Source organism: Scyliorhinus canicula, chromosome 7, assembly GCF_902713615.1.
Source record: "Scyliorhinus canicula chromosome 7, sScyCan1.1, whole genome shotgun sequence".
NCBI classification, from domain to species: domain Eukaryota; kingdom Metazoa; phylum Chordata; class Chondrichthyes; order Carcharhiniformes; family Scyliorhinidae; genus Scyliorhinus; species Scyliorhinus canicula.
The window spans coordinates 972,317-999,335 of NC_052152.1; the positions used below are offsets into that span (position 1 = coordinate 972,317).

General features: G+C 52.4%; 1 protein-coding gene across 1 annotated transcript in view; it reads left to right on the plus strand.

Annotated features, from left to right (window-relative positions):
- Window positions 1-27,019, plus strand: part of LOC119968621 (homeobox protein PKNOX1-like) — a 58,088-nt gene that overhangs the window by 21,027 nt on the left and 10,042 nt on the right. The window contains exon 3 of the mRNA XM_038801242.1: window positions 20,267-20,442. Coding sequence (XP_038657170.1) covers window positions 20,267-20,442 — 176 coding nt within the window. The remainder of the gene's footprint in view (window positions 1-20,266; window positions 20,443-27,019) is intronic.

Below are 27,019 nucleotides of genomic sequence, written 5' to 3' on the forward strand. Positions count from 1 at the left end.
AAGCAGTCTGGGAACGGTGTCCGCAGTCAGCGTCACAGTGAAGCAGTCTGGGAACGGTGTCCTCGCAGTCAGCGTCACAGTGAAGCAGTCTGGGAACGGTGTCCTCGCAGTGTCACAGTGAAGCAGTCTGGGAACAGTGTCCTCGCAGTCAGCGTCACAGTGAAGCAGTCTGGGAACGGTGTCCTCGCAGTCAGTGTCACAGTGAAGCAGTCTGGGAACGGTGTCCTCGCAGTCAGCGTCACAGTGAAGCAGTCTGGGAACGGTGTCCTCGCAGTCAGCGTCACAGTGAAGCAGTCTGGGAACAGTGTCCTGCAGTCAGCGTCACAGTGAAGCAGTCTGGGAACGGTGTCCTCGCAGTCAGCGTCACAGTGAAGCAGTCTGGGAACGGTGTCCTCACAGTCAGCGTCACAGTGAAGCAGTCTGGGAACGGTGTCCTCGCTGTGTCACAGTGAAGCAGTCTGGGAACGGTGCCCTCGCAGTCATTGTCACAGTGAAGCAGTCTGGGAACAGTGTCCTCGCAGTCAGCGTAACAGTGAAGCAGTCTGGGAACAGTGTCCTCGCAGTCAGCGTCACAGTGAAGCATTCTGGGAACGGTGTCCTCACAGTCAGCGTCACAGTGAAGCAGCCTGGGAACAGTGTCCTCGCAGCGTCACAATGAAGCAGTCTGGGAACGGTGTCCTGACAATCATCGTCACAGTGTAGCAGTCTGGGAATGGTGTCCTCGCAGTCAGCGTCACAGTGAAGCAGTCTGGGAACGGTGTCCTCGCAGTCAGTGTCACAGTGAAGCAGTCTGGGAACGGTGTCCTCGCAGCGTCACAATGAAGCAGTCTGGGAACAGTGTCCTCACAGTCAGCGTCACAGTGAAGCAGTCTGGGAACGGTGTCCTGACAATCATCGTCACAGTGAAGCAGTCTGGGAACGGTGCCCTCGCAGTCAGCGTCACAGTGAAGCAGTCTGGGAACAGTGTCCTCGCAGTCAGCGTCACAGTGAAGCAGTCTGGGAACGATGCCCTCACAGCGTCACAGTGAAGCAGTCTGGGAACAGTGTCCTCGCAGTCAGCGTCACAGTGAAGCAGTCTGGGAATGGTGCGTTCGCAGTCAGCGTTACAGTGAAGCAGTCTGGGAACGGTGTCCTCACAGCATCACAGTGAAGCAGTCTGGGAACAGTGTCCTCGCAGTCAGCGTCACAGTGAAGCAGTCTGGGAACAGTGTCCTCGCAGTCAGCGTCACAGTGAAGCAGTCTGGGAACAATGTCCTCGCAGCGTCACAGTGAAGCAGTCTGGGAACGGTGTCCTCGCAGTCAGCGTCACAGTGAAGCAGTCTGGGAACGGTGTCCTCGCAGCATCACAGTGAAGCAGTCTGGGAACAGTGTCCTCGCAGTCAGTGTCACAGTGAAGCAGTCTGGGAACAGTGTCCTCGCAGTCAGTGTCACAGTGAAGCAGCCTGGGAACGGTGTCCTCGCAGTCAGCGTCACAGTGAAGCAGTCTGGGAACGGTGTCCTCGCAGTCAGTGTCACAGTGAAGCAGTCTGGGAATGGTGCGTTCGCAGTCAGCGTTACAGTGAAGCAGTCTGGGAACAGTGTCCTCACAGCATCACAGTGAAGCAGCCTGGGAACAGTGTCCTCGCAGTCAGCGTCACAGTGAAGCAGTCTGGGAACAGTGTCCTCGCAGTCAGCGTCACAGTGAAGCAGTCTGGGAACGGTGTTCTCGCAGTCAGCGCCACAGTGAAGCAGTCTGGGAACAGTGTCCTCGCAGTCAGCGTCACAGTGAAGCAGTCTGGGAACAGTGTCCTCGCAGTCAGCGTCACATTGAAGCAGTCTGGGAACAATGTCCTCGCAGTCAGCGTCACAGTGAAGCAGTCTGGGAAAGGTGTCCTCGCAGTGTCACAGTGAAGCAGTCTGTGAACAGTGTCCTCGCAGTCAGCGTCACAGTGAAGCAGTCTGGGAACAGTGTCCTCGCAGTCAGCGTCACAGTGAAGCAGTCTGGGAACAGTGTCCTCGCAGTCAGTGTCACAGTGAAGCAGTCTGGGAACAGTGTCCTGCAGTCAGTGTCACAGTGAAGCAGTCTGGGAACGGTGTCCTCGCAGTGTCACAGTGAAGCAGTCTGGGAACAGTGTCCGCGCAGTCAGCGTCACAGTGTAGCAGTCTGGGAACAGTGTCCTCGCAGTCAGCGTCACAGTGAAGCAGTCTGGGAACAATGTCCTCGCAGTCAGCGTCACAGTGAAGCAGTCTGGGAACAGTGTCCTCGCAGTGAGCGTCACAGTGAAGCAGTCTGGGAACGGTGTCCTCGCAGCGTCACAGTGAAGCAGTCTGGGAACAGTGTCCTCACAGCGTCACAGTGAAGCAGTCTGGGAACGGTGTCCTCGCAGTCAGCGTCACAGTGAAGCAGTCTGGGAACGGTGTCCTCGCAGTCAGCGTCACAGTGAAGCAGTCTGGGAACGGTGTCCTCACAGTCAGCGTCACAGTGAAGCAGTCTGGGAACGGTGTCCTCGCAGTCAGCGTCACAGTGAAGCAGTCTGGGAACGGTGTCCTCGCAGTCAGTGTCACAGTGAAGCAGTCTGGGAACGGTGTCCTCGCAGTCAGCGTCACAGTGAAGCAGTCTGGGAACAGTGACCTCGCAGTCAGCGTCACAGTGAAGCAGTCTGGGAACAGTGTCCTCGCAGTCAGCGTCACAGTGAAGCAGTCTGGGAACAGTGACCTCGCAGTCAGCGTCACAGTGAAGCAGTCTGGGAACGGTGCCCTCGCAGTCAGTGTCACAGTGAAGCAGTCGGGGAACAGTGTCCTTGCAGTCAGTGTCACAGTGAAGCAGCCTGGGAACGGTGTCCTCGCAGTCAGCGTCACAGTGAAGCAGTCTGGGAATGGTGCGTTCGCAGTCAGCGTTACAGTGAAGCAGTCTGGGAACAGTGTCCTCACAGCATCACAGTGAAGCAGCCTGGGAACAGTGTCCTCGCAGTCAGCGTCACAGTGAAGCAGTCTGGGAACAGTGTCCTCACAGTCAGCGTCACAGTGAAGCAGTCTGGGAACGGTGTCCTCGCAGTCAGCGTCACAATGAAGCAGTCTGGGAACATTGTCCTCGCAGTGTCACAGTGAAGCAGTCTGTGAACAGTGTCCTCGCAGTCAGCGTCACAGTGAAGCAGTCTGGGAACGGTGTCCTCGCAGTGTCACAGTGAAGCAGTCTGGGAATGGTGTCCTCGCAGTCAGCGTCACAGTGAAGCAGTCTGGGTACGGTGTCCTCGCAGTGTCACAGTGAAGCAGTCTGGGAACAGTGTCCTCGCAGTCAGCATCACAGTGAAGCAGTCTGGGAACACTGTCCTCGCAGTCAGCGTCACAGTGAAGCAGTCTGGGAACAGTGTCCTCGCAGTCAGCGTCACAGTGAAGCAGTCTGGGAACGGTGTCCTCGCAGTCAGCATCACAGTGAAGCAGTCTGGGAACAGTGTCCTCGCAGTCAGCGTCACAGTGAAGCAGTTTGGGAACGGTGTCCTCGCAGTGTCACAGTGAAGCAGTTTGGGAACGGTGTCCTCGCAGTCAGCGTCACAGTGAAGCAGTCTGGGAACAGTGTCCTCGCAGTCAGTGTCACAGTGAAGCAGTCTGGGAACGGTGTCCTCACAGCATCACAGTGAAGCAGTCTGGGAACGGTGTCCTCGCAGTCAGCGTCACAGTGAAGCAGTCTGGGAACAGTGTCCTCGCAGTCAGCGTCACAGTGAAGCAGTCTGGGAACAATGTCCTCGCAGTCAGCGTCACAGTGAAGCAGTCTGGGAACGGTGTCCTCGCAGTCAGCGTCACAGTGAAGCAGTCTGGGAACAGTGTCCTCGCAGTCTCACAGTGAAGCAGTCTGTGAACAGTGTCCTCACAGTCAGCGACACAGTGAAGCAGTCTGGGAACAGTGTCCTCGCAGTCAGCGTCACAGTGAAGCAGTCTGGGAACGGTGTCCTCGCAGTCAGCGTCACAGTGAAGCAGTCTGGGAACGGTGTCCTCGCAGTCAGCATCACAGTGAAGCAGTCTGGGAACAGTGTCCTCGCAGTCAGTGTCACAGTGAAGCAGTCTGGGAACAGTGTCCTGCAGTCAGTGTCACAGTGAAGCAGTCTGGGAACAGTGTCCCCGCAGTCAGCGTCACAGTGAAGCAGTCTGGGAACGGTGTCCTCACAGTGAATCAGTCTGGGAACGGTGTCCTCGCAGCGTCACAGTGAAGCAGTCTGGGAACAGTGTCCTCGCAGTCAGTGTCACAGTGAAGCAGTCTGGGAACGGTGTCCTCGCAGTCAGTGTCACAGTGAAGCAGTCTGGGAACGCTGTCCTCACAGTCAGTGTCACAGTGAAGCAGTCTGGGAACGGTGTCCTCGCAGTCAGTGTCACAGTGAAGCAGTCTGGGAACGGTGTCCTCGCAGTCAGCGTCACAGTGAAGCAGTCTGGGAACAGTGACCTCGCAGTCAGCGTCACAGTGAAGCAGTCTGGGAACAGTGTCCTCGCAGTCAGCGTCACAGTGAAGCAGTCTGGGAACGGTGTCCTCGCAGCGTCACAGTGAAGCAGTCTGGGAACAGTGTCCTCGCAGTCAGGGTCACAGTGAAGCAGTCTGGGAACAGTATCCTCGCAGTCAGCGTCACAGTGAAGCAGTCTGGGAACAATGTCCTCACAGTGTCACAGTGAAGCAGTCTGGGAACAGTGTCCTCGCAGTCAGCGTCACAGTGAAGCAGTCTGGGAACGGTGTCCTCGCAGCGTCACAGTGAAGCAGTCTGGGAACGGTGTCCTCGCAGCGTCACAGTGAAGCAGTCTGGGAACAGTGTCCTCGCAGTCAGCGTCACAGTGAAGCAGTCTGGGAACGGTGTCGCCGCAGTCAGCGTCACAGTGAAGCAGTCTGGGAACGGTGTCCTCGCAGTCAGTGTCACAGTGAAGCAGTCTGGGAACAGTGTCCTCGCAGTCAGTGTCACAGTGAAGCAGCCTGGGAACGGTGTCCTCGCAGTCAGCGTCACAGTGAAGCAGTCTGGGAACGGTGTCCTCGCTGTGTCACAGTGAAACAGTCTGGAAACAGTGTCCTCGCAGTCAGCAACACAGTGAAGCAGTCTGGGAACGGTGTCCTCGCAGTCAGTGTCACAGTGAAGCAGTCTGGGAATGGTGCGTTCGCAGTCAGCGTTACAGTGAAGCAGTCTGGGAACAGTGTCCTCACAGCATCACAGTGAAGCAGTCTGGGAACGGTGTCCTCGCAGTCAGCGTCACAATGAAGCAGTCTGGGAACGGTGTCCTCGCAGTGTCACAGTGAAGCAGTCTCGGAACAGTGTCCTCGCAGTCAGCATCACAGTGAAGCAGTCTGGGAACAGTGTCCTCGCAGTCAGCGTCACAGTGAAGCAGTCTGGGAACGGTGTCCTCGCAGTGTCACAGTGAAGCAGTCTGGGAATGGTGTCCTCGCAGTCAGCATCACAGTGAAGCAGTCTGGGAACAGTGTCCTCGCAGTCAGCATCACAGTGAAGCAGTCTGGGAACACTGTCCTCGCAGTCAGCGTCACAGTGAAGCAGTCTGGGAACAGTGTCCTCGCAGTCAGCGTCACAGTGAAGTAGCTTGGGAACCTTGTCCTCACAGTCAGCATCACAGTGAAGCAGTCTGGGAACACTGTCCTCGCAGTCAGCGTCACAGTGAAGCAGTCTGGGAACAGTGTCCTCGCAGTCAGCGTCACAGTGAAGCAGTCTGGGAACGGTGTCCTCGCAGTCAGCATCACAGTGAAGCAGTCTGGGAACAGTGTCCTCGCAGTCAGCGTCACAGTGAAGCAGTCTGGGAACGGTGTCCTCGCAGTGTCACAGTGAAACAGTCTGGGAACGGTGTCCTCGCAGTCAGTGTCACAGTGAAGCAGTCTGGGAACAGTCTCCTCGCAGCGTCACAGTGAAGCAGTCTGGGAACAGTGTCCTCGCAGTCAGCGTCACAGTGAAGCAGTCTGGGAACAGTGTCCTCGCAGTCAGCGTCACAGTGAAGCAGTCTGGGAACGGTGTCCTCACAGCGTCACAGTGAAGCAGTCTGGGAACAGTGTCCTCGCAGTCAGCGTCACAGTGAAGCAGTCTGGGAACGGTGTCCTGCAGTCGGTGTCACAGTGAAGCAGTTTGGGAACAGTGTCCTCGCAGTCAGCGTCACAGTGAAGCAGTCTGGGAACGGTGTCCTCGCAGCGTCACAGTGAAGCAGTCTGGGAACAGTGTCCTCGCAGTCAGCGTCACAGTGAAGCAGTCTGGGAACGGTGTCCTGCAGTCGGTGTCACAGTGAAGCAGTTTGGGAACAGTGTCCTCGCAGTCAGTGTCACAGTGAAGCAGTCTGGGAACAGTGTCCTCGCAGTCAGCGTCACAGTGAAGCAGCCTGGGAACGGTGTCCTCGCAGTGTCACAGTGAAGCAGTTTGGGAACAGTGTCCTCGCAGTCAGCGTCACAGTGAAGCAGTCTGGGAACGGTGTCCTCGCAGTCAGCGTCACAGTGAAGCAGTCTGGGAACGGTGTCCTCGCAGTCAGCGTCACAGTGAAGCAGTCTGGGAACAGTGTCCTCGCAGTCAGCGTCACAGTGAAGCAGTCTGGGAACAATGTCCTCGCAGTCAGCGTCACAGTGAAGCAGTCTGGGAACGGTGTCCTCGCAGTCAGTGTCACAGTGAAGCAGTCTGGGAACAGTGTCCTCGCAGTCAGCGTCACAGTGAAGCAGTCTGGGAACAGTGTCCTCGCAGTCAGCGTCACAGTGAAGCAGTCTGGGAACAGTGTCCTCGCAGTCAGCGTCACAGTGAAGCAGTCTGGGAACGGTGTCCCGCAGTCAGCGTCACAGTGAAGCAGTCTGGGAACGGTGTCTCGCAGTCAGCGTCACAGTGAAGCAGTCTGGGAACGTGTCCTCGCAGTCAGTGTCACAGTGAAGCAGTCTGGGAACGGTGTCCTCGCAGTCAGCGTCACAGTGAAGCAGTCTGGGAACGGTGTCCTGACAGTCAGCGTCACAGTGAAGCAGTCTGGGAACGGTGTCCTCGCAGTCAGCGTCACAGTGAAGCAGTCTGGGAACGGTGTCGTCGCAGTCAGCGTCACAGTGAAGCAGTCTGGGAACGGTGTCCTCACAGTGAAGCAGTCTGGGAACGGTGTCCTCGCAGTCAGTGTCACAGTGAAGCAGTCTGGGAACAGTGACCTCGCAGTCAGCATCACAGTGAAGCAGTCTGGGAACGGTGTCCTCGCAGTCAGCGTCACAGTGAAGCAGTCTGGGAACAGTGTCCTCGCAGTGTCACAGTGAAGCAGTCTGGGAACAGTGCCCTCGCAGTCAGCGTCACAGTGAAGCAGTCTGGGAACGGTGTCCTCGCAGTGTCACAGTGAAGCAGTCTGGGAACAGTGTCCTCGCAGTCAGGGTCACAGTGAAGCAGTCTGGGAACAGTGTCCTCGCAGTCAGGGTCACAGTGAAGCAGTCTGGGAACGGTGTCCTCACAGTCAGTGTCACAGTGAAGCAGTCTGGGAACGGTGTCCTCACAGTCAGTGTCACAGTGAAGCAGTCTGGGAACGGTGTCCTCACAGCGTCACAGTGAAGCAGTCTGGGAACGGTGTCCTCGCAGCGTCACAGTGAAGCAGTCTGGGAACAGTGTCCTCGCAGTCAGCGTCACAGTGAAGCAGTCTGGGAACAGTGTCCTCGCAGTCAGTGTCACAGTGAAGCAGTCTGGGAACGGTGTCCTCACAGTCAGCGTCACAGTGAAGCAGTCTGGGAACGGTGTCCTCGCAGTCAGCGTCACAGTGAAGCAGTCTGGGAACGGTGTCCTCGCAGTCAGCGTCACAGTGAAGCAGTCTGGGAACAGTGTCCTCGCAGTCAGTGTCACAGTGAAGCAGTCTGGGAACAGTGTCCTCACAGTGTCACAGTGAAGCAGTCTGGGAACAGTGTCCTCGCAGTCAGCGTCACAGTGAAGCAGTCTGGGAACGGTGTCCTCGCAGTGTCACAGTGAAGCAGTCTGGGAACAGTGTCCTCGCAGTCAGGGTCACAGTGAAGCAGTCTGGGAACAGTGTCCTCACAGTGTCACAGTGAAGCAGTCTGGGAACGGTGTCCTCGCAGTGTCACAGTGAAGCAGTCTGGGAACAGTGTCCTCGCAGTCAGTGTCACAGTGAAGCAGTCTGGGAACGGTGTCCTCGCAGTGTCACAGTGAAGCAGTCTGGGAACGGTGTCCTCGCAGTGTCACATTGAAGCAGTCTGGGAACAGTGTCCTCGCAGTGTCACAGTGAAGCAGTCTGGGAACAGTGTCCTCACAGTCAGCGTCACAGTGAAGCAGCCTGGGAACGGTGTCCTCGCAGTCAGCGTCACAGTGAAGCAGTCTGGGAACAGTGTCCTGCAGTCAGCATCACAGTAAAGCAGTCTGGGAACGGTGTCCTCGCAGTGTCACAGTGAAGCAGTCTGGGAACAGTGTCCTGCAGTCAGCATCACAGTGAAGCAGTCTGGGAACAGTGTCCTCGCAGTCAGTGTCACAGTGAAGCAGTCTGGGAATGGTGTCCTCGCAGTCAGCGTCACAGTGAAGCAGTCTGGGAACAGTGACCTCGCAGTCAGCGTCACAGTGAAGCAGTCTGGGAACAGTGACCTCACAGCGTCACAGTGAAGCAGTCTGGGAACGGTGTCCTCGCAGTCAGTGTCACAGTGAAGCAGTCTGGGAACGGTGTCCTCGCAGTCAGTGTCACAGTGAAGCAGTCTGGGAACAGTGTCCTCACAGCGTCACAGTGAAGCAGTCTGGAAACGGTGTCCTCACAGCGACACAGTGAAGCAGTCTGGGAACGGTGTCCTCGCAGTCAGTGTCACAGTGAAGCAGTCTGGGAACAGTGACCTCGCAGTCAGCGTCACAGTGAAGCAGTCTGGGAACAGTGTCCTCACAGCGTCACAGTGAAGCAGTCTGGGAACGGTGTCCTCGCAGTCAGCGTCACAGTGAAGCAGTCTGGGAACGGTGTCCTCACAGCGTCACAGTGAAGCAGTCTGGGTACGGTGCCCTCGCAGTCAGCGTCACAGTGAGGCAGTCTGGGAACGGTGTCCTGCAGTCAGCGTCACAGTGAAGCAGTCTGGAAACGGTGTCCTCGCAGTCAGCGTCACAGTGAAGCAGTCTGGGAACAGTGTCCTTGCAGTCAGCGTCACAGTGAAGCAGTCTGGGAACAGGTCCTCGCAGTCAGCATCACGAGTCATGAGTGCCCAATTCACTTTTTTTTCCCAATTAAAGGGCAATTTCGCACGGCCAATTCACCTACCCTGTGATGTGACCATCAATTCACAAGACACATGGTTGGAAGTGAACAGTGGTTTTAATAGTCTTACAACAGAGCCTGCCTGCGATGAGATGAACTGGCCGGCAGTCTCACGACTGCAAAGCTTTAGACTTCCGATTAGTGGGAGGAGCCATGGGCTGAACCAAGGGTGGAGCCCAGTACAAACTCCTCATCTCCCCCTATGGGCAGAGCCGCGCAACTGCTCGTCTACCCGACTGGTTCGACTGGTAACGGGGAGCGGCGGAAAACCATAGGCGCGGGGTCGCGGAGCACCGGCAGTGAACCTGCAGGCGTGGGGGCGCCGGGCGCGGGGGGTTGGGTGGAGTGTAGTGTGAGGGGTACCTCGGCGGTAGTAGTGTCAGAGCTGGAACCTGCAGGCGCCAGGTCCCGGAGGGAAACAGTGTCCTGACAGCCGTCAGGGTATTCGATGAACGCATATTGAGGGTTCAAGTGGAGTAGGTGCACTCTCTCCACGAGTGGGTCAGTTTTGTGGGTCCGGAGGTGCTTCCGGAGGAGAACCGGGCCCGGTTTCTTCAACCATGCTGGGAGCGAAACCCCCGTGGTCGTGCCCCTGGAGAAAACAAATAGCCGCTCGTGAGGGGTCTGATTGGTGGCCGTACATAGGAGGGACCTAATAGCATGGAGCGCGTCGGGGAGGACCTCCTGCCAATGGGTGGTCGAGAGCTTCCTGGACCGGAGGGTCAGTAGGACGGTCTTCCAGACCGTCACGTTCTCCCTCTCCACCTGCCCGTTCCCCCTGGGGTTGTAGCTGGTAGTCCTGCTCGAGGCAATGCCCTTGTCGAGCAGGTACTGACGCAGCTCGTTGCTCATAAAGGACGAACCCCTGTCGCTGTGTACATAGCTGGTGATGCGCTAACAATTGCACACAGAAAGACGAAACGGTACAAAAGAGGCTTTATTACCGTGAGATGTTATTCCCTCAAGTGGAGCTGTAAAATGGCAGCTCAGGAGACCTCATGGATATTTGTACTGCTCCCTGTGGGCGGAGCTAGCCGGCAGGGGCTTACCGACAAACTATGCAGGGGCTTACCGACAAACCTGTAATAGCAGGTACTATTGTACATCCCCTAATAGAGGCACACACATATACAGTGGTATTACCACAGCTGGGGAAACCAAACAGGGTGAAGATGCTGTGCAGGGCCCTAATGACTGTGTGGGAGGTCATATTGGGGCACGGGATAGCAAAAGGGAAGCGGGAGAACTCGTCGATTACTTTTAGAAAGTACACATTCCGATTGGTCGAGGGGAGTGGCCCTTTGAAATCGATGCTCAGGCGTACAAAGGGCCGGGACGCCTTTACCAGGTGGGCCTTGTCTGGTCTATAGAAGTGCGGTTTGCACTCCGCACAGATCGGGCAATCCCTGGTGATGGCTTTTGCCTCCTCTGTGGCGAAAGGCAGATTTCGGGCCTTGACGTAGTGGGCGAGCCGGGTGACCCCCGGGTGGCAGAGGTCATTGTGGATAGCTTTCAGGCGGTCGCTCTGCGTGCTGGCGCACGTGCTGCGGGACAGGGCATCTGGGGGCTCGTTGAGCTTCCCCGGTCGGTACATGATATCGTAATTGTAGGTGGAGAGTTCGATCCTCCACCGTAGGATTTTATCGTTTTTAATTTTGTCCCTTTGTGAGTTGTCAAACATAAAGGCAACCGATCTTTGGTCGGTGATGAGGGTGAACCTCCTACCTGCGAGGTAGTGCCTCCAGTGACGAACAGCCCCCACAATGGCTTGTGCTTCCTTTTCGACTGAGGAGTGTCGAAGTTCCGAAGCGGAGAGGGTTCGGGAGAAGAAAGCTACTGGTCTCCCTGCCTGATTTAGTGTGGCTGCGAGAGCTACCTCAGAGGCGTCGCTCTCTACCTGGAAAGGGACGGATTCATCCACCGCCCGCATGGCCTCTTTGGCGATGTCCTCCTTGATGCAGGTGAAGGCCTGACGAGCCTCATCTGATAGAGGAAAGAGTGTGGTCTTAAATAGTGGGAGTGCTTTGTCCGCATACTGAGGGACCCACTGGGCGTAATATGAGAAAAACTCCAGGCACCTTTTGAGGGCCCTGGGACAATGAGGGAGAGGGAGTTGCATACGGTCCATGTCTGGGACCAGGACTCCGTTTTCCACAACATAGCGGAAAACGCATTTCTCCGTGTTATACGTGAGGTTGAGTTTCTGGGCAGTCTGGAGAAATTGATGGAGGTTAGCGTCATGATCCTGCTGATCATGGCCGCAGATGGTGACGTTATCCAAGTACGGAAACGTAGCCCGCAGCCCGTACTGGTCCACCATTCAGTCCATTACTCGTTGGAACACCGAAAGCCCATTCGTGACGCCAAAGGGAACCCAGAGGAAGTGGAAGAGGCGGCCGTCAGCCTCGAACGCCGTGTAGTGGTCGGTCCTCCGGGCGGATTGGGAGCTGGTGGTATGCATACTTCAGATCCACCGTGGAGAAGACTTTATAATGGACGATCTGATTCACCATGTCTGCAATCCTGGGGAGGGGGTACGCATCGAGGAGCGTGAACTGATTAATGGTTTGGCTATAGTCCACTACCATCCGGAATTTTTCCCCGGTCTTGACGACCACCACCTGAGCTCTCCAGGGGCTATTACTGGCCTCTATGATCCCCTCACGTAGAAGCCTATGGACCTCATTCTGATAAATACCCTGTCCTGCAGGCTGTATCGCCTGCTGCGAGTAGCTACGGGTTTGCAGTCCGGCGTGAGATTAGCAAAGAGTGGAGGGGGGTCGATTTTTAGCGTAGCGAGGCTGCAGATAGTGAGTGGGGGCAGGGGCCTGCCGAAGCTGAGTGTGAGGCTCTTGAGGTTGCACTGGAAGTCGAGTCCCAGTAAGAGTTCGGGGAGTACGTATAGCTGGAAGTTAGCGTAGCTAGTGCCCTGGATCGTTAGGGTCGTGGCGGTGCGCCCTTGGAGGTGAACGGAGTGTGAGCCCGAAGCGAGGGAGATAGTTTGCCGTGCAGGGAAGATAGGGAGCGAACAGCATCTTACCAGATCTGGGTGTACGAAGCTCTCGGTGCTCCCGGAGTCAAAGAGGCACGGTGTCCTGTACCCGTTGATTTTAACGGTCATCATTGAGTTGCGGAGGTGCTTTGGACGCGACTGGTCCAACGTGGCCGCGCTGAGTTGTGGGTAGTCGGCGGCCCGACCAGCTGTGCTGGAGTGGACCCCTGATGACTGCCCTCTGAGTTCGTAGTCGTCGAGGTGAGTTTCCAAGTTTGAAGAGGATGGATCCCAGGATGGCCGACCCCGTGGATCGCACGTGGCGGGCAGCGAGGAAGATGGCGCCCAAGATGGCGGCCCCCATGAGTCGCACGTGTCGGGTAGGGGTGGAGTCGGAGTACAGGCCGCAGCATTTCGGGCCTGCGGGCCTGTGAGTTTTGAAAACGAGTGCTCTGGGCTGCGGGAGAGTTTGGAGAGGGGGATTTCTTCGCCTGGCAGACCCGGGCATAGTGTCCCTTGCGACCGCAGCTGCTGCAGGTCGCGTTGCGGGCCAGGCAGTGCAGCCGTGGGTGCTGGGGCTGCCCACAAAAATGGCACACTGGGGCTGCGTAGTGGGTGGGTGGCCGCATGGCGCAGGCCTGGGGCAGTCGCTGGTCGGGGGCCCAGGATGGGGTCGTTTGGTCCGTGGGGAACGAGGTGAGGCTGCGGAATGAGACCTCCATGGTAGTAGCCAATTCTACAGCGTCCTCCAAATTCTGGGCCCCTTTTTCAAGCAGCCGCTGGCGCACATAGTTTGACTTGAGCCCTGCCACGTACACATCTCTGACGGCAAGCTCCATATGCTGTTCAGCTGATACAGCTTGATAATTACAGTCCCGAGCTAAAGTCTTTAATTCCCGCAGGAATTCATCCAACGACTCCGCGGGGCGCTGGCGGCGGGTCGTAAAAACGTGGCGCGCGTAGACCTCGTTGATGGGGCTCACGTACATTCGATCTAGCATGGCTAGGGCCCCCCGTATACGAGGTAGCACTGTTAAGTTGAGTAGATATACGGTGGCTCACCCTTGCGTGCAGTAGACTGAGTTTCTGCTCCTCTGTAGTTTCTGATGTGCTTGATTCAGCCAGTTTTTTTCGCCTCTGCAGCCTGCGGGTCGAGTTCTAGTCAATCAGGTTTGAGGGCTGATTCCATAGTCGTTTTCTTCAAGTTTCCTAAGACTATTACATTGATGTGACCATCAATTCACAAGACACGTGGTTGGAAGTTAATAGTCTTCCAACAGAGCCTGCCTGCGACAAGATGAACTGGCAGCAGGCTCACAACTGCAAAGCTTTATACTTCCGGTTAGTGGGAGGAGCCATGGGCGGAGCCAAGGGTGGAGCCCAGTACAAACTCCTCATCTCCCCCTATGGGCAGAGCCACGCAGCTGCTCATATACCGAGCTTACAGAGACACAACACATACAATATAACACAGTGTGAATTACTAGATTGTGATTCACCACACCCTGCACATCTTTTTGGGTTGTGGTGGAGAGACCTACCCAAACATGGGGAGAAGGTTCAAACTCTACACGGACAGTGACCCAGGGCGCCCTGAGGCAGCAGTGCAAACCACTGAGTCACCGTGTTACCCTGGAAGACAGCAATAATGGACACATATGGACCCTGATAATCCTCTTTTTCTTTCTTAATTCTCTGTTGCTCTCAGGAATGAACACCTGCAGGTTGTAGGGGAGGGGGGTAAGGCAGAGAGATACCAAATAGAGAAATGAGGGGGGAAACAAAAAAGAGTGAAGGGTAGGAGGAAAGGCTCCTTCGAGGGAGCCACCAGACTGCCGAACAAACAAGCAGATGGAAGTAAGAGCAGAGGGGGGCCGCGACACAGCTCTCGAAAGGGAAGGAGTGACTTTCAGAAAGGGGAAATAGAACAAGGCAGCGGGAACGGGGGAGAAGAGCAAGAGGGGAAATGGTGGGGGAGGAAAGGGTGGAAAGCATGGGCAAGGATTCCTGGGGGGGGATAGGGGAATAGGTGGAGGAAGGAGTGGTAGCATGCTGGTTACGACAGGTCACATATGGGGATAGCTGAAACAAGGAAGAGATCCCCCAGCGTACAGCGTCCACATGATAAGTATAGCTGACCTCTCAGGCAGTGGTGGGGACAGAAACCCCCCATCAGGATAGTGACCTGGAACATTAGGGGACTCGGGCCTGGTGAAAAGATCCATCTGAAAAGCCTGAGGCCTGACAGAGTCTTCCTCCAAGAGACACAACTGAAGGAGAAAGACCGACTGAGGGTAAGAAAGAGTTGGATAGGACTGACCTACCAAGATGAGGACTAGGGGTGTGGCTATACTAGGAGGACGATCCTCACAGCGACGAATACGGTGACGCACCAGGGGGAGGGGGCAACAGTATGTCATGGTCAGCAGTGTCCTGGATACACACCAGTGGTGCTTGTGTATGTGTAACCCCCCTCCCCCACAACTGGGATGATGCAGACTTTATCAGAAAGACTTAGACACCCACCGACCCATCATGGGGAAGGACTTCAACTGCATACAGACCCATGAATGGACTAATCCAGCTTCAAATTGGTGGCGCAGACGGTGATGGTAAGGCAGCTGGAAATCTCTACCCTCCCTCCCAGGCAGTGCGTTCCAGACCGTCACCACCCTCTGGGTAAAAACGTTTTTCCTCAAATCCCCCAAAGCATCCCACCCATCACTTTGAACTTGTGCCCCTCGTAACTGACCCTTGAACTAAGGGGAACAGCTGCTCCCTATCCACACTGTCCATGTCCCTCATAATCTTGTGCACCTTGATCAGGTCATCCCTCAGTCTTCTCTGCTCCAGTGAAAACAACCCAAGCCTATCCAACCTCTCTTCATAACTTAAACGTTCCACCCCAGGCAACATCCTGGTGAATCTCCTGTGCACCCCCTCCGGTGCAATCACATCCTTCCTGGAATGTGGTGACCTGAATTGCACACAGGACTCCAGCTGTGGCCTCACCAAAGTTCTATACAACTCCAACATGACCTCCCTGCTTTTGTAATCTATGTCCCGATTGATAAAAACAAGTGACCCATTTGCCTTTTTCACCCCCCTATTAACCTGTCCTTCTGCCTTCAGAGATCTCTGGACAAACACGCCAAGGTCCCTTTGTTCCTCGGGACTTCCCAGTGTCAGACCATTCACAGAATACTTCCTTGTCGCATTACTCCTTCCAAAGTGTATCACCTTACACTTTTCAGGATTAAATTCCATCTGCCACTTATCCGCCCATTTGACCATCCCGTCTGTATCTGCCTGTAACCCAAGACACTCAACCTCACTGTTAACCCCCTGGCCAATCTTTGTGTCATCCGCAAACTTACTGATCCCACCCCCCACATAGTCATCTATGTCATTTATATAAATGACGAATAATAGTGGGCCCAGCACAGATCCCTGTGGTACGTCACTGGTCACTGGCTTCCAGTCACTAAAGCAGCCGTCTGCCATCACCCTCTGTCTCCTACAGCTCAGCCAGCTTTGAATCCACCTTATCAAGTTCCCCTGTATCCCATGTGAATCAGCCTTCTTTAGAAGTCTCCCATGTGGGACCATGTCAAAGGCTTTGCTGAAATCCATGTAAACTACATCAACTGCACTACCCTCATCTACACACCTGGTCACATGCTCAAAAAATTCAATCAGATTTGTTAGACATCACCTCCCTCTGACAAAGCCATGCTGACTATTCCTGATCAAACCTTGCCTCTCCAAGTGGAGATAGAGTGAGTGGGCAAATGAATGGCAGATGCTGTATAATTTGGAGAAATGCAAGGTTATCCACTTTGGTAGCAAAAACGAGAAAGCAGAATATTTTCCGAGTTGCCATAAATTAGGAGAGGGGATTGTGCAACAAGTCCTCGTACATCAGTCACTAAAGGGAAGCATAGAGGTGTAGCAGGCGGTAAAGAAAGCAAATAGTAAGTTGGCCTTCATTGCGAGAGGATTTGAGTACAGGAGCTGGGATGTGTTGCTGCAATTACACAAGGCCTTGGTAAGGCCACACCTGGAATATTGTGTACAGTTTTGGTCTCCTTCTCTGAGGAAGGATGTTCTTGCCATAGAGAGAGTGCAGTGAAGGTTTACCAGACTGATGGCAGGACTGATGGACGAGGAGAGATTGAATCGGTTAGGATTGTATTCGCTGGAGTTCAGAAGAATGAGGGGGGATCTCATAGAAACCTATGAAATTCTAACAGGACTGGACAGAGTTGATGCAGGAAGGGTGTTCCCGATGGTGGGTGTGTCCAGAACTAGGGGGTCACAGTCTGAGGATACGGGGGAGACAGTTTAGGACAGAGATAAGGAGAAAGTTCTTCACCCAGAGAGTGGTGTGCCTGTGGAATTCGTTACCACAGGAAGTAGTTGAATCCAAAACATTGCATGATTTCAAGAAGCAGTTAGATACAGCGCTCAGGGTGAAGGGGATCAAAGGATATGGGGGAACGGTGGAATAGGCTATTGAGTTGGATGTTCAGCCATGATTCTAATGAATGGCACAACGGGCTCGAAGGGCCGAATTGCCTCCTCCTGCTCCTATTTTCCATGTTTCTATCATGGATGATCATGGATGGAATTTAATCCGGATTAGTGTGAGGTGATGCACATGGGCAGGATAAACAAGGCAAGGGAAGCACCAAGACAGTGCTTCCCATACTGACCCTGGGAAGCACCAAGACAGTGCTTCCCATACAGACCCTGGGAAAGGGAAGCACCAAGACAGTGCTTCCCATACTGACCCTGGGAAAGGGAAGCACCAAGACAGTGCTTCCCATACTGACCCTGGGAAAGGGAAGCACCAAGACAGTGCTTCCCATACTGACCCTGGAAAAGGGAAGCACCAAGACAGTGCTTCCCATACTGACCCTGGGAAGCACCAAGACAGTGCTTCCCATACAGACCCTGGGAAAGGGAAGCACCAAGACAGTGCTTCCCATACTGACCCTGGGAAAGGGAAGCACCAAGACACTGCTTCCCATACTGACCCTGGGAAAGGGAAGCACCAAGACAGTGCTTCCCATACTGACCCTGGGAAAGGGAAGCACCAAGACAGTGCTTCCCATACTGACCCTGGGAAAGGGAAGCACCAAGACAGTGCTTCCCATACTGACCCTGGGGAAGGGAAGCACCAAGACACTGCTTCCCATACTGACCCTGGAAAAGGGAAGCACCAAGACAGTGCTTCCCATACTGACCCTGGGAAGCACCAAGACAGTGCTTCCCATACTGACCCTGGGAAAGGGAAGCACCAAGACAGTGCTTCCCATACTGACCCTGGGAAAGGGAAGCACCAAGACAGTGCTTCCCATACTGACCCTGGGAAAGGGAAGCACCAAGACAGTGCTTCCCATACTGACCCTGGGGAAGGGAAGCACCAAGACACTGCTTCCCATACTGACCCTGGAAAAGGGAAGCACCAAGACAGTGCTTCCCATACTGACCCTGGGAAGCACCAAGACAGTGCTTCCCATACTGACCCTGGGAAAGGGAAGCACCAAGACAGTGCTTCCCATACTGACCCTGGGAAGCACCAAGACAGTGCTTCCCATACTGACCCTGGGAAAGGGAAGCACCAAGACAGTGCTTCCCATACTGACCCTGGGAAAGGGAAGCACCAAGACACTGCTTCCCATACTGACCCTGGGAAAGGGAAACACCAAGACAGTGCTTCCCATACTGACCCTGGGAAGCACCAAGACAGTGCTTCCCATACTGACCCTGGGAAAGGGAAGCACCAAGACAGTGCTTCCCATACAGACCCTGGGAAAGGGAAGCACCAAGACAGTGCTTCCCATACTGACCCTGGGAAAGGGAAGCACCAAGACAGTGCTTCCCATACTGACCCTGGGAAGCACCATGGCCCAGAGGGACCTTGATGTGCACGTACACTCGTCCCATAAGGTAGCAGAGCAGATGGATACGGTGGTTAAAAAGGCATATGGTACACTTGCCTTTATCAGCTGTGGCATAGGGAGGGAGGGAGGTGAAGCTGGAACTGTATAAAACGTTGGTTTGGCCACGGCTAAAGTATTGTGTGCAGTTCTGAAATCCATATTACAGGAGGGATGTGATCACACTGGACAGGGAGCAGAGGGGATTTACCAGGATGTTGCCTGGGCTGGAGAGTGTTAGCTATGAAGAGGGAGTGGATAGACCGGGGTTGATTTCCTTGGAGCAGAGGAAACTGAGGGGGGACATGATTGAGATGGATAAAATTATGAGGGGTGTAGGTAGAGTAGACAGGAAGAAACTTTTCCCTTGGTGGAGGGATCAATGACCAGGAGGCAGAGATTTACGGTAAGAAGCAGGAAGTTTCGAGGGTGGTGGGAGTCTGGAACTTTGCTGCCTGAAAGGGTGGTGGAGGCAGAGAAACTTGTAACACTTAAGAAGTATTTAGATGTGCACTTGTGATCCCAGGCACATAAATACTGTGAGCAGGTGAGAGGCTGGCATTATGCTATGAATAATAGTCATATCGCGCAGAAAGAGGCCTTTGGCCCAGCATGTCTGTGCCAGCCATATCGCGCAGAAAGAGGCCTTTCGCCCAGCATGTCTGTGCCAGCCATCAAACACCAATTTACTCTAATCCCATTTCCAGCATTTCGTCCGTAGCCTTGTGTGCTGTGACATTTCAAGTGCTGATCTAAATGCTTTTTAAATTTGTGAGGATTCCCATCTCTACCACTCTTTCAGGCAGTGAGTTCTAGATTCTTGCCACCCTTTGACTGAAAAATGTTTTGCTCAAACTCTATCTAAATCTCCCTGATCCTTACCTTAAATGTATGTCCTCTGGTTAATCACCCTTCTACTAAGGGTGATGGTTTCTTCCTATCTACCCTATACATATCCCTCATTAATTTTTACACCTCAATCAGGTTCCCCCTCAGCCTTCTTTGCTCCAGGAATATAACCCCCCCAGCCTAACCAGCCTCTTGCTGAAATGCTCCAGCCCAGGCAACATCCTGGTGAATCTCCTCTGCACTCTTTCTTATGCAATCACATCCTTCCCATATACTTCCAAAACCACCTTATCTACCTGTCCTGCTGCCTTCAGGGATCTATTGACCTGCACCCCAAGGTCCCTCTGGTCCTCTGTACTTCTTCGCGTCCTACCATTTATTGTGTATTTCCTTGCCTTGTTCATCCTCCCAAAATGCATTACCTCACACTTTTAATGTTAAATTCCATGAACTCACATCTTGTGTGATGGAACACTCTCCTCTTGCCTGGATGGTTTCACCACCAAAGGAGCTCATCAGCATCCAGGACAAAATGGCCCGCCTGATTGACATCCATCCACCATCTTCAAAATTCTCCCCCTGCACCACCGACAAACAGTGGCAGCCGTGTGTACCATCTACAAGATGCTCTACAGGAACTCACTAAGCAGCCTTCCAAACCCTTGGTGACTACCATCTCGAAGGACAAGAGTAGCAGATACCTGGGAACCCCACTACCTGGAGGTTCCTCTCCAAGTCACTCACCAACCTGACTTGGAAATATATCGGCCGTTCCTTCACCCTCACTGGGGAAACATCCTGGAACTCCCTCCCTAACAGCACAGTGGGTGTACCTACACCACATGGACTGTAGCGGTTCAAGAAGGCAGCTGACCGCCATCTTCTTGAGGGCAATTAGGGACGGGCAATAAATGCAGGCCTAACCAGCAACGCCCACATCCAATAAAATAAAATGTTTTAATTGGAATTGGAGAAATTTAAAACAAATGTTAGAATGTTGTATGGTTGGATGGCAGTGTCAATCAGCCAGAGTGACTGTGGTTAACAACTGGGGCTTGGTGAGGGTGTGAGATATGGACAGGGATCAGCTGCATTTTATGGAGAATAGCAAGTGGGAGACTTCACAGGAGTGCTTGAAAATTATTGAGGTTGGGTTGATGGGTGTCGATGAGGTTTCATTGTTCAGGAAGGGAATGAAGTGAAGTGTTCGACAGTCCTTGATAGCAGTCATATTCTCACAGTTTGACACTTGCGTCTATAAAGTTATGCTGAGCTGCTCCATATTTGGCCGCAGGTTCATCAATGCTCGACGGCGGATTTTGCAGCCCATGCTCGACGCCAGTAATCCAGACACTCCACCCAAGGCCAAGAAGATCAAAACACAAAGTCGGCCAGTGCAGCGATTCTGGCCGGATTCCATTGCTGCGGGAGTGGCTCAGCAACATGTAACCAGTATTACAGTGTCAGACAGTAAGTCATTCACACTTAGAGCTGCAACAACTTGCATTTATATTGCACCTTTAATGTAATAAAATATCTGAATGTTCTACACAAGCATGTTCTAAAGCAAAATATGACACTGATTTACACAACTTAGACCGACAAAAACTGAGTCAAAGGTAGGTTTTAAGAAGAGTTGTACAGGAAAAGTGGTTGAGAGGCGGTGAGGTATAGCGATAGAGTTTGGGGCCGAGAAAACTGATGGCATGGGAACCAATGGCGGAGCGATTAATGTCAAGGATGCTGAAGAGGCCAGAATTAGATAAACGTAGGTATCTCTGAGAATTGTGCTGCGATCATGGGGGAATTTGAAAACAATGAGAATTTTAAAATCAAGACATTACATAACTGGGAGCCAATGTTAGTTAGAGCACAGGGATGTTAGGGGAACAGGACCTGTTTGAGTTAAGATGTACACAGTAGAGTTTTGGATGACCTCAAATTTGTCGGATGAGCAGTCTTTTAATTTAGAACGATGGAGTTGAGAAAGGGGATGATGAGCTAATGTAGGGTGTCGATTGGTTGAAAAAATGGAAAGGCAACTTATCATCCAAATGGAGAGAAGCTTCAGAGAGCTTCAGTGTAGAGGGATCTGGGTGTCCTTGTGCATGAGTCGCAGAAAATTAGTATGCAGGTAATAAGAAAGGTAAATGGAATTTTGGCATTTATTACTTAAAGAATAGAGTACAAAGGTTCGGAAATGTTTCTAAAACTGTACAAGGCATTTGTGAGCCCACACCTGGAGTATTGTGCACAGTTTTGGTTGCCTTATTTGAGGAAAGCTGTAGCTGTATTTGAGGCAGTTCAGAGGAGGTTCACTAGATTGATTCCGGAGATGGGTTTGTCGTATGTGGAGAGATTGAACAGTTTAGGCCTATAGTCTTGATATTAGAAGAATGAGGGGAGATCAAATTGAGGTATAAAAGATGACAAGGTATTGACAATGTAGATGTAGATTCTTGTGGGGCAGTCTAGAATGAGATGTCATAGTTTCAGGATAAGGGATAGCAGACTGAAAGCAGAGATGAGGGGAAATTACTCCTCTCAAAAGGTCGTGAGCCTGTGGAACTCACTACCCCAGAACACGGTGGATTCTGGGACAGTGAATAAATTTAAGGAGCAGATAGACAGATTTTTAATTAGTAATGGGTTTAAGTGACTTGGAGAACAGGCAGGAAAGTGGAGTTGAGGCCGAGAGGCGATCAATGATCATCGTATTGAATGGCGAAGCTGGCTCGAGGGGCTGACTTGCCGAATCCTGCTCCTAGTTCTTGTGTTCTTGTCAGCTTACATGTGAAAATTAATGCTGTGCCTTAGGATGAAATGATGTGGAGATGCCGGCATTGGATTGGGGTGAGCACAGTAAGAAGCCTTACAACACCAGGTTAAAGTCCAACATGTTTGTATCAAACACTAGCTTTCGGAGCACAGCTCCTTCCTCAGGTGAATGAAGAGGTATGTTCCAGAAACATATATATAGACAAAGCCAATGATGCAAGACAATGCTTTGAATGCGAGTCTTTGCAGGTAATTAAGTCTTTCCAGGTCCAGATGGAGCAACTGGAGAGAGGGATAATCACAGGGTAAAAAGGTATGAATTGTCTCAAGCCAGGACAGTTGGCAGGATTTCGCAAGCCCAGGCCAGATGGTGGGGGGGTAAATGTTGCGAGACATGAATCCAAGGTCCCGGTGGAGGCCGTACCCGTGTGTGGAACTTGGCTGTAAGTTACTGCTCGGTGATTCTGCATTGTTGTGCGTCCTGAAGGACGCCTTGGAGATCGCCTACCTGAAGTTCAGAGGCCCCCAACTAGAAGGGAACATTCCTGCCTGGAGATTGTCGCGCGATGTCTGTTCATCTGTTGTCGCAACGTCTGCATGGTCTCGCCAATGTACCACACCGCGGGACATCCTTTCCTGCAGCGTATGAGGTCGACAACGTTGGCCGAGTTGCACAAGAATGCACCACGTACCTGATGGGTGGTGTTCTCACGTGTGATGGTGGTACCCATGTTGATGATCTGGCAAGTCTTGCAGAGGTTGCCATGGCAGGATTGTGTGGTGTCATGGTCACTGTTCTCCTGAAGGCTGGGTAGTTTGCTGCAAACAATGGTATGTTTTGAGGTTGGCAAGATGTTCATCTTCATCAATGAAATGAAATGAAAATCGCTTATTAGAACATAGAACAGTACAGCACAGAACAGACCCTTCGGCCCTCGATGTTGTGCCGAGCATTGTCCGAAACCAAGATCAAGCTATCCCACTCCCTGTCATTCTGGTGTGCTCCGTGTGCCTATCCAATAACTGCTTGAAAATTCCTAAAGTGTCCGACTCCACTATCACAGCAGGCAGTCCATTCCACACCCTAACCACTCTCTGAGTAAAGAACCTTCCTCGGACATCCTTCCTATATCTCCCACCCTGAATCTTATAGTTATGCCCCCTTGTAACAGCTACATCCACACGAGGAAATAGTCTCTGAACGTCCACTCTATCTATCCCCCTCATCATCTTGCTGCAAACCAGGCAACATCCTGGTAAATCTCCTTTGCACCCTTTCCAATGCTTCCACATCTTTCCTGTAGTGAGGTGACCAGAACTGCACACAATACTCCAAGTGTGGTCCCACCAGGGTCATGTATAGTTGCAGCATAACCCCGCGGCTCTTAAACTCAAGCCCCCTGTTAATAAACGCTAACACACTATAGGCCTTCTTCACGGCTCTATCCACTTGAGTGGCAACCTTCAGAGATCCATGGACATGAACCCCGAGATCTCTCTGTTCCTCCACATTCCTCAGAACCCTGCCGTTGACCCTGTAATCCGCATTCAAATTTTTTCTACCAAAATGAATCACCTCGCACTTATCAGGGTTAAACTCCATCTGCCATTTTTCAGCCCAGCTCTGCATCCTGTCAATGTCTCTTTGCAGCCTACAACAGCCCTCCACCTCATCCACTACTCCACCAATCTTGGTGTCATCAGCAAATTTACTGACCCACCCTTCAGTCCCCTCCTCCAAGTCATTGATAAAAATCACAAATAGCAGAGGACCCAGCACTGATCCCTGTGGTACACCCGCTGGTAACTGGTCTCCAGTCTGAAAATTTTCCATCCACCACCACCCTCTGCCTTCTATGTGATAGCCAGTTACTTATCCAATTGGCCAAATTTCCCTCTATCCCACACCTCCTTACTTTCTTCATGAGCCGACCATGGGGAACCTTATCAAACGCCTTACTAAAATCCATATATACGACATTAACTGCTCTACCTTCATCTACACAATTAGTTACCTCCTCAAAGAATTCAATCAAATCTATGAGGCAAGACTTACCCTTCACGAATCCATGTTGACTATCCCGGATTAAGCTGCATCTTTCCAAATGGTCATAAATCCTATCCTTCAGGGCCTTTCCATTAACTTACCGACCACCGAAGTAAGACTAACCGGCCTATAATTACCAGGGTCATTCCTAATCCCTTTCTTGAACAGAGGAACAACATTCGCCACTCTCCAGTCCTCTGGCACTATTCCCGTGGACAGTGAAGACCCAAAGATCAAAGCCAAAGGCTCTGCAATCTCATCCCTTGCCTCCCAAAGAATCCATGGATATATCCCATCTGGCCCAGGGGACTTGTCGACCCTCAGGTTTTTCAAAATTGCTAATACATCCTCCCTCAGAACATCTACCTCCTCCAGCCTACCCGCCTGTATCACACACTCATTCTCAAAAACATGGCCCCTCTCCTTGGTGAACAATGAAGAAAAGTATTCATTCAACGCCTCTCCTATTTCTTCCCTATTTGCTGCCCTTGTTTCCTCTGCCTTCCACTTTTGGTTTCTGCGTTCCTGTCTAGGGGCTGGTTTAGCACAGGGCTAAATCGCTGGCTTTGAAAGCAGGCCAGCAGCACGGTTCGATTCCCGTACCAGCCTCCCCGAACAGGCACCGGAATGTGGCGACGAGGGGCTTTTCACAGTAACTTCATTTGAAGCCTACTCGTGACAATAAGCAATTTTCATTTCATTTCATTTCCATCCTTGCTTCCCCCTCCTGTGTGTCCCCATTCAGGTTCCCATCCCCCTGCCACTCCAGTTTAATCCCTCCCGGATGGCACGGTAGCACAGTGGTTAGCACTGCTGCCCCACAACGCCAGGGACCCAGGTTTGATTCCGGCCTCGGGTGACTGTCTGTGGAGTTTGCACGTTCTCCCCGTGTGTGCGTGGGTTTCCTCCGGGTGCTCCGGTTTCCTCCCACAGTCCAAAGACGTGCAAATTAGGTGGATTGGCCATGCTAAATTGCCCTTAGTGACCAAAAGGTTAGGTTGGGTTACTGGGTTATGAGGATTGGGTGGGGGCGGGGCCTATGTAGATTGCACTTTCAGAGGATTGGTGCAGACTTGATGGGTCGAATGGCCTCCTGAATTGTAACCGATTGCATATTCTATGAAATAGATTGGTAAATACCGCTGCAAGGATATTGGTCTCCGTCCTGCTGAGGTGTAGCCTGTCCCGCTTGAGCAAGTCCCATTTTGCCCAGAATCATAGAGTCATAGAATTTACAGTGCAGAAGGAGGCCATTCGGCCCATCGAGTCTGCACCAGCCCTTGGAAAGGGCACCCTACCCAAGCCCACACCGCCACCCCATCCCCATAATCCACTTACCCCACCCAAAATTAAGGGCAATTTTGGACACTAAGGGCAATTTAGCATGGCCAATCCACCTAACCTGCACGTCTTTGGACTGTGGGAGGAAACCGGAGCACCCGGAGGAAACCCACGCAGACACGGGGAGAACGTGCAGACTCCACGCAGACAGTGACCCAAGCCAGGAATCGAACCTGGGACCCTGGAGCTGTGAAGCAATTGTGCTAACCACTATGCTACTGTGCTGCCCATTGGTCCCAATACCTCCCAAATCGAAATCCCTCCCTCTTACACTATCTCTCCAGCTATACAGTCTATTCTCCTATTTCTAATCTTGTTAGCACATGGCACTGGGAGTAATCCTGAGATTACTACTTTTGAGTGCAGTTGCTTTTTAATTTATTTCCTAGCTCCCTATATTCTGCTTTCAAGACCTTGTTCCTCTTTTACCGACATCATTGGTACCAACATGGACCTCGACCTCTGGCTGTTAACCCTCCACCTTCAGAGTGTCCTACAGCCACTCATTGACATCCTTTCTGGCAATGAGGAAAAAAAAGACTCTCCTAGTACCACGTCTGTGACCGTAGAAACTTCTCTCTGTTCCCCTTACGATAGAATCCCCCCTCACTATTGATCTCCCACTTTGTTTTCCTCCTCCCCTGTGCAGCTGAGCCACTCGAGTTGCGATGGATCACTGTATCCCCCGGATAATCCGCCTCTCCCAACAGTATCCAAAACGGAAAATCTGTTAGAGGGAAATAGACCCAGAGAACTCCTGCATAGTGCTTCTACTCTGTCTGCCAGTTACCCATTTCCTTTCTGCCTGCCTGTAATGTCACCACGTCACTGTATGTGCCATCTACAAAGATCTCATCATTGTGGATGCTCCACAGTGACTCCAGTCTCCAAAACGTGGACTTCGAGTAGCTGCAGCTGGGGTCACCCTGGACACTGGAAGTGTCTGTGACTTCCCACATCGCCCAGGAGGAGCATTCCACATGGTTGATCTGTCCTATCTTGATTTTCCCTTAAATTACTCACTTTTGGGCAGCACGGTGGCGCAGTGGCTAGCATTGCTGCCTCACAGCGCCGAGGTCCCAGGTTCGATCTGGGTTCTGGGTCACTGTCTGTGTGGAGTTTGCTCATTCACCCCGTGTTTGCGTGGGTTTTGCCCCCACAACCCAAAGATGTGCAGGGTAGGTGGATTGGCCACGCTAAATTGCCCCTTGTGAACATAAGAACTAGGAGCAGGAGTAGGCCATCTGGCCCCTCGAGCCTGCTCCGCCATTCAATTAGATCATGGCTGATCTTTTGTGGACTCAGCTCCACTTTCCGGCCCGAACACCATAACCCTTAATCCCTTTATTCTTCAAAAAACTATCTATCTTAAAAACATTTAATGAAGGAGCCTCAACTGGTTCACTGGGCAAGGAATTCCATAGATTCACAACCCTTTGGGTGAAGAAGTTCCTCCTAAACTCAGTCCTAACTGGAGAAATAATTGGAGAAAATTAATTGGGTATACTAAATTTATAAATAAATAAATTACTCCCTTTTACTTTCTTTAGTTTTGAGAATATTAAGGAAAGTAGAAATATTCACCAGGTCCTACTTACCAAGGACTCTTCACTGAATTCCCTCGTCCAACTTCAGCACTCTACAACAGCCCAAACGAGCACTCCCGTGAATACTACTAATAATAATAATCTTTATTAGTGTTACAAGTAGGCTTACATTAACACTGCAATGAAGTTACTGTGTAAATCTTCTAGTTGCACGCTACGGCGCCTGTTCGGGTACACAGAGGGAGAATTCAGAATGTCCAATTCACCTAACACCAGCTCCAACAAGAGTGAATTTAACCATTCCCCACCTTGGCATTCAATGGCATTACCATTG